Genomic DNA, 12,843 nt, shown 5'->3' with positions numbered 1-12,843 from the left:
GACAAGTTTGGACCAAACTTTCTTGCTATGAAAAGGTTGAGGCAATGGAAAGGAGTATGAGGAAGCAAAGAAGGAGGCACAAGAAAAGGAACCCGAGGGTAAAGGCTTCCAAATATGGGAGTCTATAGAAGGAGGATCCAAGCAAACAGAATCAATAGTTTTAAGGAGCAAAGCAGCCTGGTCAAGCTCAAAATCTCTCAAACCTCTTCTAAAACCCAGATTCCAGTTTATGCCAGAAGAAAAGGATGAGGATACAAACCTTTGAATTGGCTCGTTTTTAAAACACAAGATGAAGGAGGGAAAAAGGTCCTTGAGGGCACAGTCACCAATCCAAACATCCTCCCAAAACAAAACCCTATCTCCAGTACTAAAATCATACTTGATCAGGTTCAGGAAAACAGAAAGAGAATACTATGAATAGCCTTCCATGGGGATTTTAGCGTAGCACGCCGAGATACACCAGCATCCCATCCATTGTCTGCAACACCATGCACACTCCTTACCACTTTATGCCAATGTTTCACCCTTTCTAGAGGCCACCTCCATAGCCACTTACCTAGTAATGCTGTATTTTTCTTCCTTAGATTGCCTAATCCCAATCCCCCTTGCTCCTTCCTCCTACACACTATTTCCCACCTAACCACATGATCCTTCCTCCCTTCCCCTGACTCCCACAAAAAATCCCTCATGACTTTCTCTACCTTCAAAATCACCTTTTGTGGCATTCTAAAGATAGACAGAAGGTAAGTTGGCAAGTTCGCAAGAGTAGCTCTAATTAAAGTGATCTAACCCCCAAGGGAAATGTAGTTTCTCTTCCAAACTGCCAGCTTCTTTGTGCATTTTTCTACGATCGAATTCCAAAATCTTCCTCCTCTTGGATTATCTCCTAGAGGCATACCCAAGTACTTCAAGGGCCAGCCAGATGTAAGGCAACCTAAGGAGACTGCAACCTCACTCAATTCCTCCATCTCCAAATTTCCCCCCACTTTACAACTCTTTTCAAAATTGACCTTCATCTTCGACACGCATTCAAATAACTTTATTACTCCTTTCAAATTTATAGCCTTTGAGGGATCTCCAGACTCACAAAAAATGATTGTGTCATCTGCAAATTGCAAGTGTGACACCACAATACCCTCTCTTCCTACCCTCCATCCTCTAAACATATTCAACCCATCAGCTCTCGAAATGAGCCTACTAAACACATCGGCTACCAAGGTGAAAAGGAAAGGAGAAAAAAGATCCCCTTGTCTCAACCCTCTAGAGGCTGGAAAGAAGTCTCTAACCACTCCGTTAACTAAAACTAAAAAATGGCAAGTTTTTAAACAAGCCTCAATCCAGCCACACCATTTCTCTCCAAACCCAAAGTTCCCTAGGGCTTCCAACAGAAAAGACCAATCGACCATGTCATACGCTTTCTCCAAGTCCAATTTACATACAAAACCTTTCTTCCCCCTTCTCTTGAAGTCTTCCACACATCCATTTGCTATCAAGATTTGATCTATGATCTGTCTACCTTGAATAAAGACCCCTTGTGATCGGCTTATTAAAGTTGGCAGGGCTGATTTTAATTTTAACAACAACACTTTAGCCAAAATTTTATAAATGCTAGTCACTAGACTGATGGGTCTAAAGTCTTTCGATTGAACAGCCTCTCCCTTTTTAGGGATCAAAGCCAAGAAGGTGGAGTTGATCCCTGGACTTATGAAGTGAGTTTCCGCAAACTCCTCAAATACTACCAACAGATCTAAATTGATGATATCCCAACAGTCCTGAAAGAAAGAAATAGTGAAACCGTCAGGTCCGGGAGCTTTAGATCTATCCATTGAAAACACAACTCCCTTTATTTCTTCCAATTCAAATTCCTTTTCCAACTGATTTTCCAACTCTGAGTCCAATCTAGGCCACTCTAAGCCTCACATCCCCCTGCCTTTTGCAAACTGCCTTGAAATGATTTGTGAAAACATTAGCAATCTTCTCTTGATCATCCACTACTTCGCCATTACTCTCTAACTTTTCCACGAAGCTTTTTCTCCTTCTTCCATTAGCGATTGCATGGAAAAATTTAGTATTACCATCCCCTTCCTTAATCCATTGATAACTTGATTTTTGTCTCCAACACATCTCTTCCCTTAGCACTATCTCTTTCAATTCCTTCTTCAAATTCCATCTTAAAGTCCTTTCTTCTTCTGAGAGAGAGTTGTGTCCTTTTTCATCCAAAAGTTCGATCTGGGAAAAAACACTTAATTTCTTCTCCTCCACTCTCCTGAAATGCTCCCTGTTCTACTCTTTAATTTTACATTTTAGCCTTTGAATTTTCCTATGAAATTTGACACCCCTCCCAAGGGTACCCACCACTTCTTCACTCAACCACTCTAACCTTTTGGGTAAAGTCTGGATGTGTTAACCACATATTTTCAAATCTGAAAGGTTTAGGCCCACTCAGAAAATTCCTAGTTCCAATGCTTATCAACCAATGATCTGAAGTGACTCTTGGCAAGGCCCTAGCTGATAGACCTAACCAATGCACTCCCCAATCTGAACTAAAGATGAAACTATCCAACTTAGAGCATCTTGGGTTAGATTGTAGGTTGGACCAAGTGAAGACAGCTTGTTGGAGGGGGATTTCTAACAAACCACACTCATTAATAAACCCATCGAATCTCCTCATGCTAATTGTGATCGTTTGATTGGGGTTATTGGTCTCATTTGTAAACCTAATCACATTAAAATCCCCACCTAAACACCACAGACCCTCCCACAAACCCCTTATAACATAGAGCTCTTCCCACATTTTGCCTCTCTCTCCATATCTATTCGGGCCATAGACGTTCGCCATCACCCAGGTAAACCGACCTATTAGCTCTTCCATTGGCTCCACTACCTCTTTCCTCCACAAAGTCACTAAACATCCTGAAGCCCCGCAAGACAGCAGAAAAGACTACCCTACTCCTAAAGAACACTACACACTTCTTACCCATTTCCTATCCCAAACTGCCACTTTTGTTTCTTGAAGCAAGACTATATTCGGGTTTTCCTTTCTAATCAAATCCTTTATTACCCTCCTTTTCCTAGCACTACCCAACCCTCTGACATTCCAACTCAGTATCTTCATTGGCTTACTTAAATTTCCACCCTAGACACCATCATCCCTTACTTGGTTCCTTTCCTTCTTTCCCCCCTTGTACTGAACTCTAAGTTTCCTCTTTCTTGGACGATATTTTCCTTCTTCCCCTTCTTTTTGGAATATGCTATAACTGAAGGAATGAGAGATCCATCATATGGATGGCCGAACCCTACAGGAAGGTTGGGCGAAATTTCAAAAATTTCCTCTCCCCTCATCTGGGAATCACATTCCCTGTTTTAGAAAATCTGCATTTTCAATGATCAATCTTGCACCCTAAATCGAACCATATCTGAAACCAGAAGCAGGAGAGAGATATACCTGATACGAAGAAACAATATCTCCCAACGAAGGTATTCACGCCCAAAGAAAGACTCCAAAGACCGCTCCCACTGAAGATGACACAGTGAATGTTGGGGCTGAATCAGCAGTGTTCGTCCAACGAACCGAACCCTTCGCAAGAATTCGCTGGAGGATGTGAGCACAACTTCAGATCAGCCTTTCTCCAAAGGCTGATATCAAGATCCAATCTTGATCGTTCTTGCTTGAAAGAGGAGATCGAACTGGCAGTGTGGCGGCGGCGGCAGGAAGGAGGCGGCAGAGAGAAAATAGCGCAGTGATGCTATGTTCTCTCTTCTGTAACTCTTGCTCTGAAAGTGAGGATGTGATCATCTTAGAGGTTGTCGCCCCCTCCACGTTTTATAACCTTAAAGGGATCAGCTCCTAATCCCATTAGGAGTTGCTGATCCAAATCATATTTGGATCTGAATTCCCTTTAAGTGACAAGGATAGACCCTTATCTTATTTGCAGATTAGATCAGCCCTCTCCTAATCTAATTAGGAGGTTTCCAGATCTGAATCTGTATTCAGATATGGACTCTCTGAGTGGATAGGGTTAAGACCCTATCCTATCTGCTAATCTAATCTCAGATCCGCCCCTTTATTTAACTTATCAAATCAGCCTAGTTCGAAATGGGCTTTAGGCCCATGAAGTCTTAGTGCTCAGTATGCTTCCAAACTACTGCCCAGTTGGGCTTCTTTGTATGGTGTGGGACCCAAACATTGATCTACACATCAGCCACATGGGTTCAGCCCAGCCTCTGTTACAAGGCCTGGTTGAATACACTGTTATGGACAGTGCACCCCCTGAGCGCATCACATGGGCTCTTAATGGGCCCAACACTTACACCAAGTGGTCTCTGGGCCAAGCCACCTTATAAAAACCCCGGAACTGTGGGCAGATGCAAGATTAGCCCATCAGGCATTACCCTCAATGGTCTTACACTCAACCTCTCAGCCCACAATGATCATGCATTGCCCGACAAGAGAAGACCTCTCCCTAGGCTGCAAGGAACAGTGTTGCACTCTCTGCTCACATGGATCCTAGGAATTAAAACCTTTGGCAAACATTTTGAAACCATAATATATATATATATATATATATATATATATATATATATATGTATATAAAATATATTTTGCAAAACAAATTTCAACGATTGAAATCGGCTGCCGGCAGTCTTGGTTTCCATCAAAGAGAGTGCATCCCCGATCATTACCTTTGTCCGACAAAGGGGCTGATCTTGTCACTATGATCACCCACTCAGATGAATTCTCGGATTGTCCCAACATACCCAGGTTTTGACCCCCGCTAAGGATCTCACTGATTGGCATATCAAAGACAGCCCAATCCGACACCTAGTGTAGTATCATAATCGAGTCTAGGGGTCAGGTGTAACTTTCCAGTTTTGCCCACTAATCACCAAGGTCCAAGGCAATACAGGAAGTCTGGTCCGGTTCAAGGTTTCAAGTAAACCTACACTGCATGTACCTTGGGTCTCACCCCGGCAGCTAAGACAGGCCACCCTAACACTTGGCGGCACATCAGTGTCAGCCTTAGTAGAATAAATCTCCCTAGACTTATCCAACGGCTGTGAACATTCTAAACTAACACGAGTCTCATTAAGTGTCCAGTTTAAGGGTATTACATAGAAACACACCACAATAACATGAATCAAATATGTACTTTATTCATTTACAATAAATGTCATAATGTACATCATTCTGATTGGAGCTAAAGGCATACACAGTCTAACAATAACACTCACTACTTCTTTCAGTTTCAGGCCCATCTCTTCAACCACTTGATTCATCGGTTGCTTCTCCATTCCCTCACCCTCATTCCTTTCCTTCCCTTTTCTCTGGCTAGCCTCCTATAGATTCAAGTCTTCCTTAATGTATCCAACTCCTGACTCCCTCCTAGTCAGTTCCTCAAAGGAATCATAGACTAAATCCCTGATTTTATCACCTTGTGCCTTCCGTTCAGCCTCCATACTCCCTCCATTAAACCTTTCTTCCTTATCTCTAATCGGAACCTACTGGGTTGTAGCAGACAATGGAAGGGTCTAGATGAAATTTGTTGCACTCACAAAAGGCTCATTAGCATTCTTAAAATCAAAGACTAACATACCTGGAGAGGAGGGTTTTGTTGAAGGACTTCCAAAGTAAGTTTTTGTCTTGGGACTAGACCTACAAAAACCGGTTTCCGGAGGTTCGGTGTTAGACTGAAGTTGAATGGGCAGCTGAACTTGAGAAATCGGTGCCCCCTTACTGGTTACACCCCTACTTTGCTCAAAAGAATAGTTAGAAACCAAAACCGCAACACCCCACATCTGTTGAGAGCTCAAGATAGCTTTTGGATCCCCCAGGCAGTGTCCAATACCCAGGCTGGTTGGCATCTCTTCTTCCCTACCCACCTCCAAGGCAGCTTCAAAGGTGATGATAACAGTCTCATCGTCATCTTTTTTGCATTTGTCTTCCTCCAAGAAAAGCAGCTCTGTGTCGAAACTTTCATCCCCTCAAAACCCAAGGGATTTCTCCAGCCGAACACTCCCAATACTTGAAGTTTCAGATTCGTCAAACTCAAAATCTTCCTCACTAAGTTCTAGAAAATCGTCCTCCTTTGCTACATCCCCTGTTAAACCAGCTCGGGCCTAGCTCCAACACTGACACTGATCTCCACTGCAATGAGCTAAAACTCCCAGGACAACTCGTTGTGTCCCTTCGAATTGGAGAAGATGATGGACAAAAGTTAGAGCCCATCATCTGTCGCTTTAGTTGGCCCACATGACCACTTAAGTGGTCACATGACTTAATTTTAAGTGAGCTGCCTGGGCCAGACCCAAACACTCCTTTAAGAGCCTATTGACAATCAGCCTTTGAAATGACTTGGCCCACCCCAACTGCCCTCTTCTAGTCTGCAGTAATCCCTTGTGTCCACGTGGGCCCACCCCACCTGCCCTCTTTAGGCCCATTAGAACAACTCACCCTGTGGCTAAGAGAAGTTCCCTCTCTACTTCTGCCCACGTGTCCCTCTACTCTTACCACCTTATCCCATTGCTTTTTTAAAGAATGTTTCAGTCCTTTCTCTCCACCTTGACTAGAACCACTCTTATTTGGTGAAACCTATCGAATAGCCTTCTCCCTACTCCCTCTTTCTGTCAGAACCTGAGCATAAGACCTATAGCTCACCACCTTTTCCTCTTCTCCTAATGGCTCTTTCCCCTTGGTTGCTATTAACTTCCGTTTGAGTTATCATTTCCCAAGAATACCATTTTAGTGTAAGTGTCAGCCAGATTTGAATACACCAATCCACATAGCCTTTCTTCTTCAACCTTCTCATCCTCCTTCCTTCTCCCCTCACTCCACAAGGCAACTTCAATGGTTGTAACCAGCCAGGCTACATAGAACACTCCATCAACCATCAACTTTACTGAACAAGGGATATCTTCCAGATGCACATTAGTCAAGCAAATTGCAGCTGAATGGAGGTCTTCCACAAAGGAACCTTCCAGTCTTGTCTTACACAGAGTAGCTATAGAATCAAACACCTCTGAGGTCCAAAGATGAAACGGCAGACCCAACATCCAAACTATTACTTTGTCCCTTGCATGCAGATCCTTAGAGTTTGAATGAGGGGTCCATTTTGTGATAGATATAGAAGCTGAGTGCAATTTACAACACAAAGCATATAGTTGTAACTCCTCTCCAACTACCTCAAGCAGGGCCTTACAAGATTCAAAGGGGGTTAAGATGATAGTACAATTCAAGTTTAACTTCTTTAATAACTCTTCTGCAACTGTCCTCCAGTTTTCCCGAGGTACTGAAAGTTACTATAAACTTTTTCTCCCACTCATTCTTGGACTCATTGCATACTATTCTGCAATCTTTTGCTGCTTTACCCACAATTTGTACACTTGCAACCTCTTTCTAGAACTCTTGTTTCCTAGCTCCACCAACTCCATTCACTACCTGTAACTATTCTTCCTTCTCAGAGCTGCTACCTTCTCCAAATCCCTCTCGAACAAAGAAATCCTTCAAAACAGTTGACACTTCTTTCCATCCAATCCCCAACTTTCCTTCAGGGAAACAAACCATTTGTTTTTTTCCTTCCCCAAAAAACTCCAACAAAGCCGCAAACCTTCCTCTAGAGTTCTTCCTCCTCTCTGCTACAAATCTCCTACCATTAACCTCATTTGATTCTTTGCACTCTAACTTTCCACTCACCTGAACTGCTTTCTCCAAGAATGTCCGAAACCAAACTACGGCTTCTTTCCCAACCAGTAATACCATAGCCTTGTTTAGTTCTCTGATTTTCAGAGCTTTCTTCCCTTTCACCCTAAAGCTTTCAAAAAGAAACTGCTTAGCCTCAACCTTCAAGGTCCTTCTCCAGCTTGTTGCCATGATAAAATCTCCTTCCTCCTTCATCCTCCCCTAGCCATCCTATCTCTCCTGTTGACAAAATCTCCTTTCAAAAAGTTTTGATTGTTGACTTTTTTGGGGGCTCCTAATGGTGTTCATATGCACGAAAAGATAAAACTAATGAAAAGACTTTATTATGCAAATAAAGGAAGAAAAAGAGAGAGAGAGAGAGAGAGAGCATAAAAACACTTGCTTCTGCAAGTAACTTCATACTTCCAAAATGTTCATAAAAAACTATATGCATTTAGGTTTTATTACATCATCCTTTTGCCAACCATCAAATGACAGCCCATATTTCTGTTTTATTTGGGGGGGACATATTTTTAGCCTAGACCTTTGAAGTTTAAACATGGTTGCAATCATACGATTTTCGTTCACAGCATTCACACTGCTGAGACTTAATCAAATTCCCAATCTGCAGTAAAAGTCATGACAATATAAAATTAACACTCATGCAACAAATGCATAAAAGTGAACTTGAACAATCCACAAATTGTTTCATTCTTACCAAAAATCCCATCTTTATCTCCCTTATTGATAGCACCAGACTGCTCCAAACTTACTGAAAAGCACTTAAAGACTCTAGGCAATGAATGTGATTTAGATAAACTACGGACACCCACACCTCTGCTAGGCCATTGTATGGAATTCCACCTCTGAGCACTGGCAAAAGACACTGATGAATAATTCCCAGCAACGCAAGAAAGGTTCACAAGAAATGGCTTTATAGCTGTTCTTTTGTTAAGAAAATCCAGAGAAGCTCCAGCATTGTAAGCAATGGAAGCCATACCTGAATCCAACATTTTTAAAAGGTTAAATATGGAAAATATGCATATGCCTCAAGGCGATTTGAGGCAGAAGCCTTGAAAAAAAATAAAAGTGTATATAATCCATAAACAATAAAGACAAAAAAAGCATACCTATGATAGAAACCAGAACTATAACTGATCAAGGAAAAACAGAAACCAGAACTTTAAGAAGCAAAAAAGACTGCTTACACATAGTTTAAGAGAATTTCAAGTATTGTAAATTGTTTTTCCATCTCGCATAGAGTAGAATCCTTTTCTCTTTTTGATTGATTTACTTGAGAAGTGCCAGACTAAGGTTTAAGTCAGATCAAGGATCTAAATATCAATAAAGACTGTTACACCCCATCCAACGTATTGGTCTGTATCGATAGGCGCTCTATAATTTTTTTCTTCAAACCTGTTTAGGGGGGTCAGTATAAGGTCTGTCTAACCCCTGAAACAGGTCAAACCCCGAAATAGTCCCTACAATAGCATATCGATGGTGTAAGCAAGGTTTAAAATGTTGATGTCAGTGGAAATGTCGGTCATCCAAATATAAGAAACATGTCGGAAATGTCAGAAATATCATATGGAAATATTGTAAAAATTATAGACATGGTGGAAACATTTTAAAATATGCAAAATATAGAAATGTATTTTATGAAATGATAAAAGAAGCATAGGCACACCTTTTTAAATTATTATCATGTTGCAAATCATTAAACAGAGCTAAGAAACTAAGGTTATAAACAAAAGGCTACATTCTGAAGTTGCCCTGTAAATTTAAGATTCAGAGCTTCATGATAAAATGAGTTAAAGCAAAATTTTAACTCATAGGAAATGTAAATAATTGTAATAGATCAACCAAATAATTTATTACACAAACAAAAAACTAATACTTAACTTCATGTTTGAGATGAATATTGAGCTAGCTAAAAGTGGTAATCATGTAAGTTAAGCGGACAATAAAATTTTTACTTAACATATTTACAATATTGTACCAAGTTATGTTATACTACTATCTCTTGGACTCCACATAAAATTTCATGTCACTACCTATGGAAGTGGAAATGGAAATATGTTGTGGAAACTATTTGTTGTACTCTACATAGTGCTGGTAGTCAAGGTTCAAAATATCGATACGCCCGAATCGATACTATTTTTTTTTAGTTTTTTTTTTCTGAAACCGGTTCAGGGGGGGCGGTTTAGGTCTCCTCCATCCCCTGAACCGGTCAAACCCCCGATACACCCACTATAGGGGCGTATCGGTAGGGTCCCAGAACAATACGTATCGGCCGATACGTGTCGATACTTTGAACCTTGCTGGTAGTGTTGGGGAAATGTCAATTTTGGTAAATTTTCGTATAGCTACCCATGGAAATGGAAATATGTCATGGAAATAATAGGGAAATTATGGACATTTTAAACCCAAGGTGTGAGTGTAGGTGGGAAGACCATTGGCATGAGGGGGCAATTTTTTCAACTACCTAATATGCAAATTCACTGAAAAAAATGAGAGTTATTCAAAACCTTAAAGATGCTCTTACATTGACTTTATTTGATAATAAAAGAAATTGAAACTATGAATTTTTCCTAATTTATGCCATATGTACAAAAACAGTGAAGAATTCATTGTGATCATTGCCAGAACACCCAAAGCACCAGCTACACTAATTTATCCTAGCAATAACGTGCAAAATAGGAAAAAACCAATATTCTAACCTATTCCAAGGATCAAAATGAAGATAAGCTGCACTAGCCCTTCTAATTGTTTTACCGAAATGCTGAGTAAAAGTAAATAGAGTAAGGTCATCCTAATGAGAATTATTCCTACTAATCCGCTTCTGATGTCTTATTCCCCATGTCAAATGGAACGCCCATTATTAATCAAGCCCATAATTCCGTTGTTTTTCAATTTGAACGAACAGTCTAATAACAACCAGCATTAGTCTATTCTAACTTACATTCAAGATAATGAAATAGTCCAATCTACCTAACACAAATGCAAACAAATGGCTAAATAATAAGTAATTCCATCAATATTTTACCATAAAACAAATTAAAACTCTAAAAGGCGAATAAAACTAAAAATATAAATCAAACCTGAAACCATCGGCGGTTGTTCAACTAGATTGAATCAAGGACGAAGTAGAGATGTGGGATGATGATATATCGCCTTCAAGAGGTGGGGTTCTTGCTGCAGAGGTGGGATACAAGCCTGAGATTGCTGCTGCAATTCGATCAGGAGAACTGGGTTCGATCAAGGTTGAACGTGAGATGCAAGCTGAAGGAGGTAGCTGTTTGCAGGTCGTGTAGGTATTCAGCGACGATATTGTTGTCGTCGACGGTGAGATGGGTTGGCCGATAGTGAAGAAAAATTAAAAAGAAGGAAGAAAAGCTGGAAGTGGTGACTCGAACGGTGGTAGAAATGGTGTTGGCGGTGGGGTCACAGTAGTTGAGTGTGAGACGAAGGATAGAGTGGGAGTAGAGAAGAACGGGATGAAGAAAAAGGAGAGAGAGAGAGAGAGGAAGATGGGTGGAGAGAGCGAAGGTCGGGGTTCGCGAAGACGAGAGAATGAGAAGAAAGAAGAGGAAGAAGAAAAGAAATTGGTAAATGACAGATAGATACCCTATATGTGATAGTTACAGATAGGTACCTAAATTTTCAATTGTAACACTTCAATACTCTAAACTTAAAAAAAAAAGACACTTAGATTCACAGTAGGTAAATATTACATATACCAAAAATACCTTTTTGTATATTTTTTAGATCATTATTAGACAACTGAATATCTCTTATATATTCAAATTTTCTGGCATTCCCTAGTGATGATTTTATTCCATATAATGATCTTAAAAATACATAAGAAGGGTACTTTTTGACATTATGTAATGTTTAAATAACAGAATACTAGTATATAGAGCCAAGTGTTTTAACTAACTGACACTGATGTATTTTTCAAAGAAGTCTTAATTGTTAGATTTAGACCCAAAGCACATGTATTGTGTGTTTGATTGAAACATTAAACTCGTACCATTTTTTCAGTTATGCCTTGAACCTTGGAGATTAATGAATAAAACTAGAAAGTTACACATAATTCCTACGCTTGATTATGATAGCATACTACGTGATGGGATCCATCAGATTAGGAAATAGATTTGGAGTCGCCACCCATCAAATTAGGAAATTGAGGTGATGGGGACCTCCGAGAATGGCATCAAAATGGTTTTGATTCAACAGTGACTCTAGTAGCCCGAGGCACTGACTAAATCGGTCCAGATAAGACTCAAATGGAAGAGGGAAGGGGTTAGGCACCCCCTCTCTCGGGTCCAAAGGTGGGGTCCACATGGTGTCTCAAATAAGCACAATCATAAATATGCAACCATGTAATTAAACTAAAGACATAAGTAATAGAGAGAAGCAAAACAAGCCAAGAACAAAATCAACACAAGGAAACAAACCCGACCTACAATTTTAATTTTTTTACTTTTATATTTTCATGTTTATTTCGCCATCTTCTTATGGAACCCTACTTATTTTATTTGTTTTATGAGATTTTTTTATTTTTTATCCCTCCCATTTTTTATTTTTTCACTTACTTTTATATTTTCTTTATTTCAATTTTTATTGTTGTTCCCCTTATCAACAACTTATTCTCCCACCTTTGTTAACTAAATAGCCAAACCTATTGAACTAAACCCTCTACCCCGCCTTTGCACAATTTTGTTGTAGCATTATTTATTCTTTTTATTTTTTTATTATATGTTTTTTTATACTCTTTTGATTAAATTAATCTACTTCTCTCGGCCAATCATTCTAACTGTTTTGGTTCTCTACCCTGTGAGAAACCTTGGTTCTGTTACCAATTCCCTATCATTATTTTCTATTTTTCTTCAACTCCCTACCCTTCTTTTATTTTTTATATTTTTCTTTTTTTTTTATTATCAAACAATGAGAACCCCACTTCTTTCCAAATGGACAGTCCCCCTAATCGATAAATCCGAAATCCCTCTCTCATTACCGTGAAGCCAAAACTCAACAAATAATGCAATTCTAACAAATCCAATCAGCCAGGATGAAGAACAAGACAATATGCTCAGTTCCAAGGCAAAACCCATCAAATCTCACCTTCAAATCTACTCCAAACAAAATGAACATAACAATCTATT

The 12,843-nt window shown here is 39.8% G+C and overlaps 1 protein-coding gene across 2 annotated transcripts in view; it reads right to left on the bottom strand.

Moving 5' to 3' along the window:
* PUR2 (Glycinamide ribonucleotide (GAR) synthetase) overlaps positions 1-11,340 on the bottom strand; it is a 49,499-nt gene extending 38,159 nt beyond the window's left edge. Inside the window, exons 1-3 of one of the 2 annotated variants that reach the window (XM_088946388.1) lie at positions 10,777-11,340; positions 8,884-9,156; positions 8,394-8,675 (exon numbers count right to left, since the gene is read on the bottom strand). In XM_088946388.1, the coding sequence (XP_088802514.1) occupies positions 8,394-8,675; positions 8,884-8,887 (286 nt within the window). In that variant the 5' untranslated portion in view covers positions 8,888-9,156; positions 10,777-11,340. The remainder of the gene's footprint in view (positions 1-8,393; positions 8,676-8,883; positions 9,157-10,776) is intronic. The other variant, XM_088946386.1, reaches the window with a different exon arrangement.
* Between the last annotated feature and the right edge of the window lie 1,503 nt (positions 11,341-12,843).

The sequence above is a fragment of the Nelumbo lutea genome, chromosome 5 (assembly GCF_056320005.1).
Source record: "Nelumbo lutea isolate HS-2025 chromosome 5, American lotus-T2T, whole genome shotgun sequence".
NCBI lineage: Eukaryota > Viridiplantae > Streptophyta > Magnoliopsida > Proteales > Nelumbonaceae > Nelumbo > Nelumbo lutea.
Note: the sequence above shows the minus strand (reverse complement) of the source record. Positions and strands in the feature narration are given on the sequence as shown.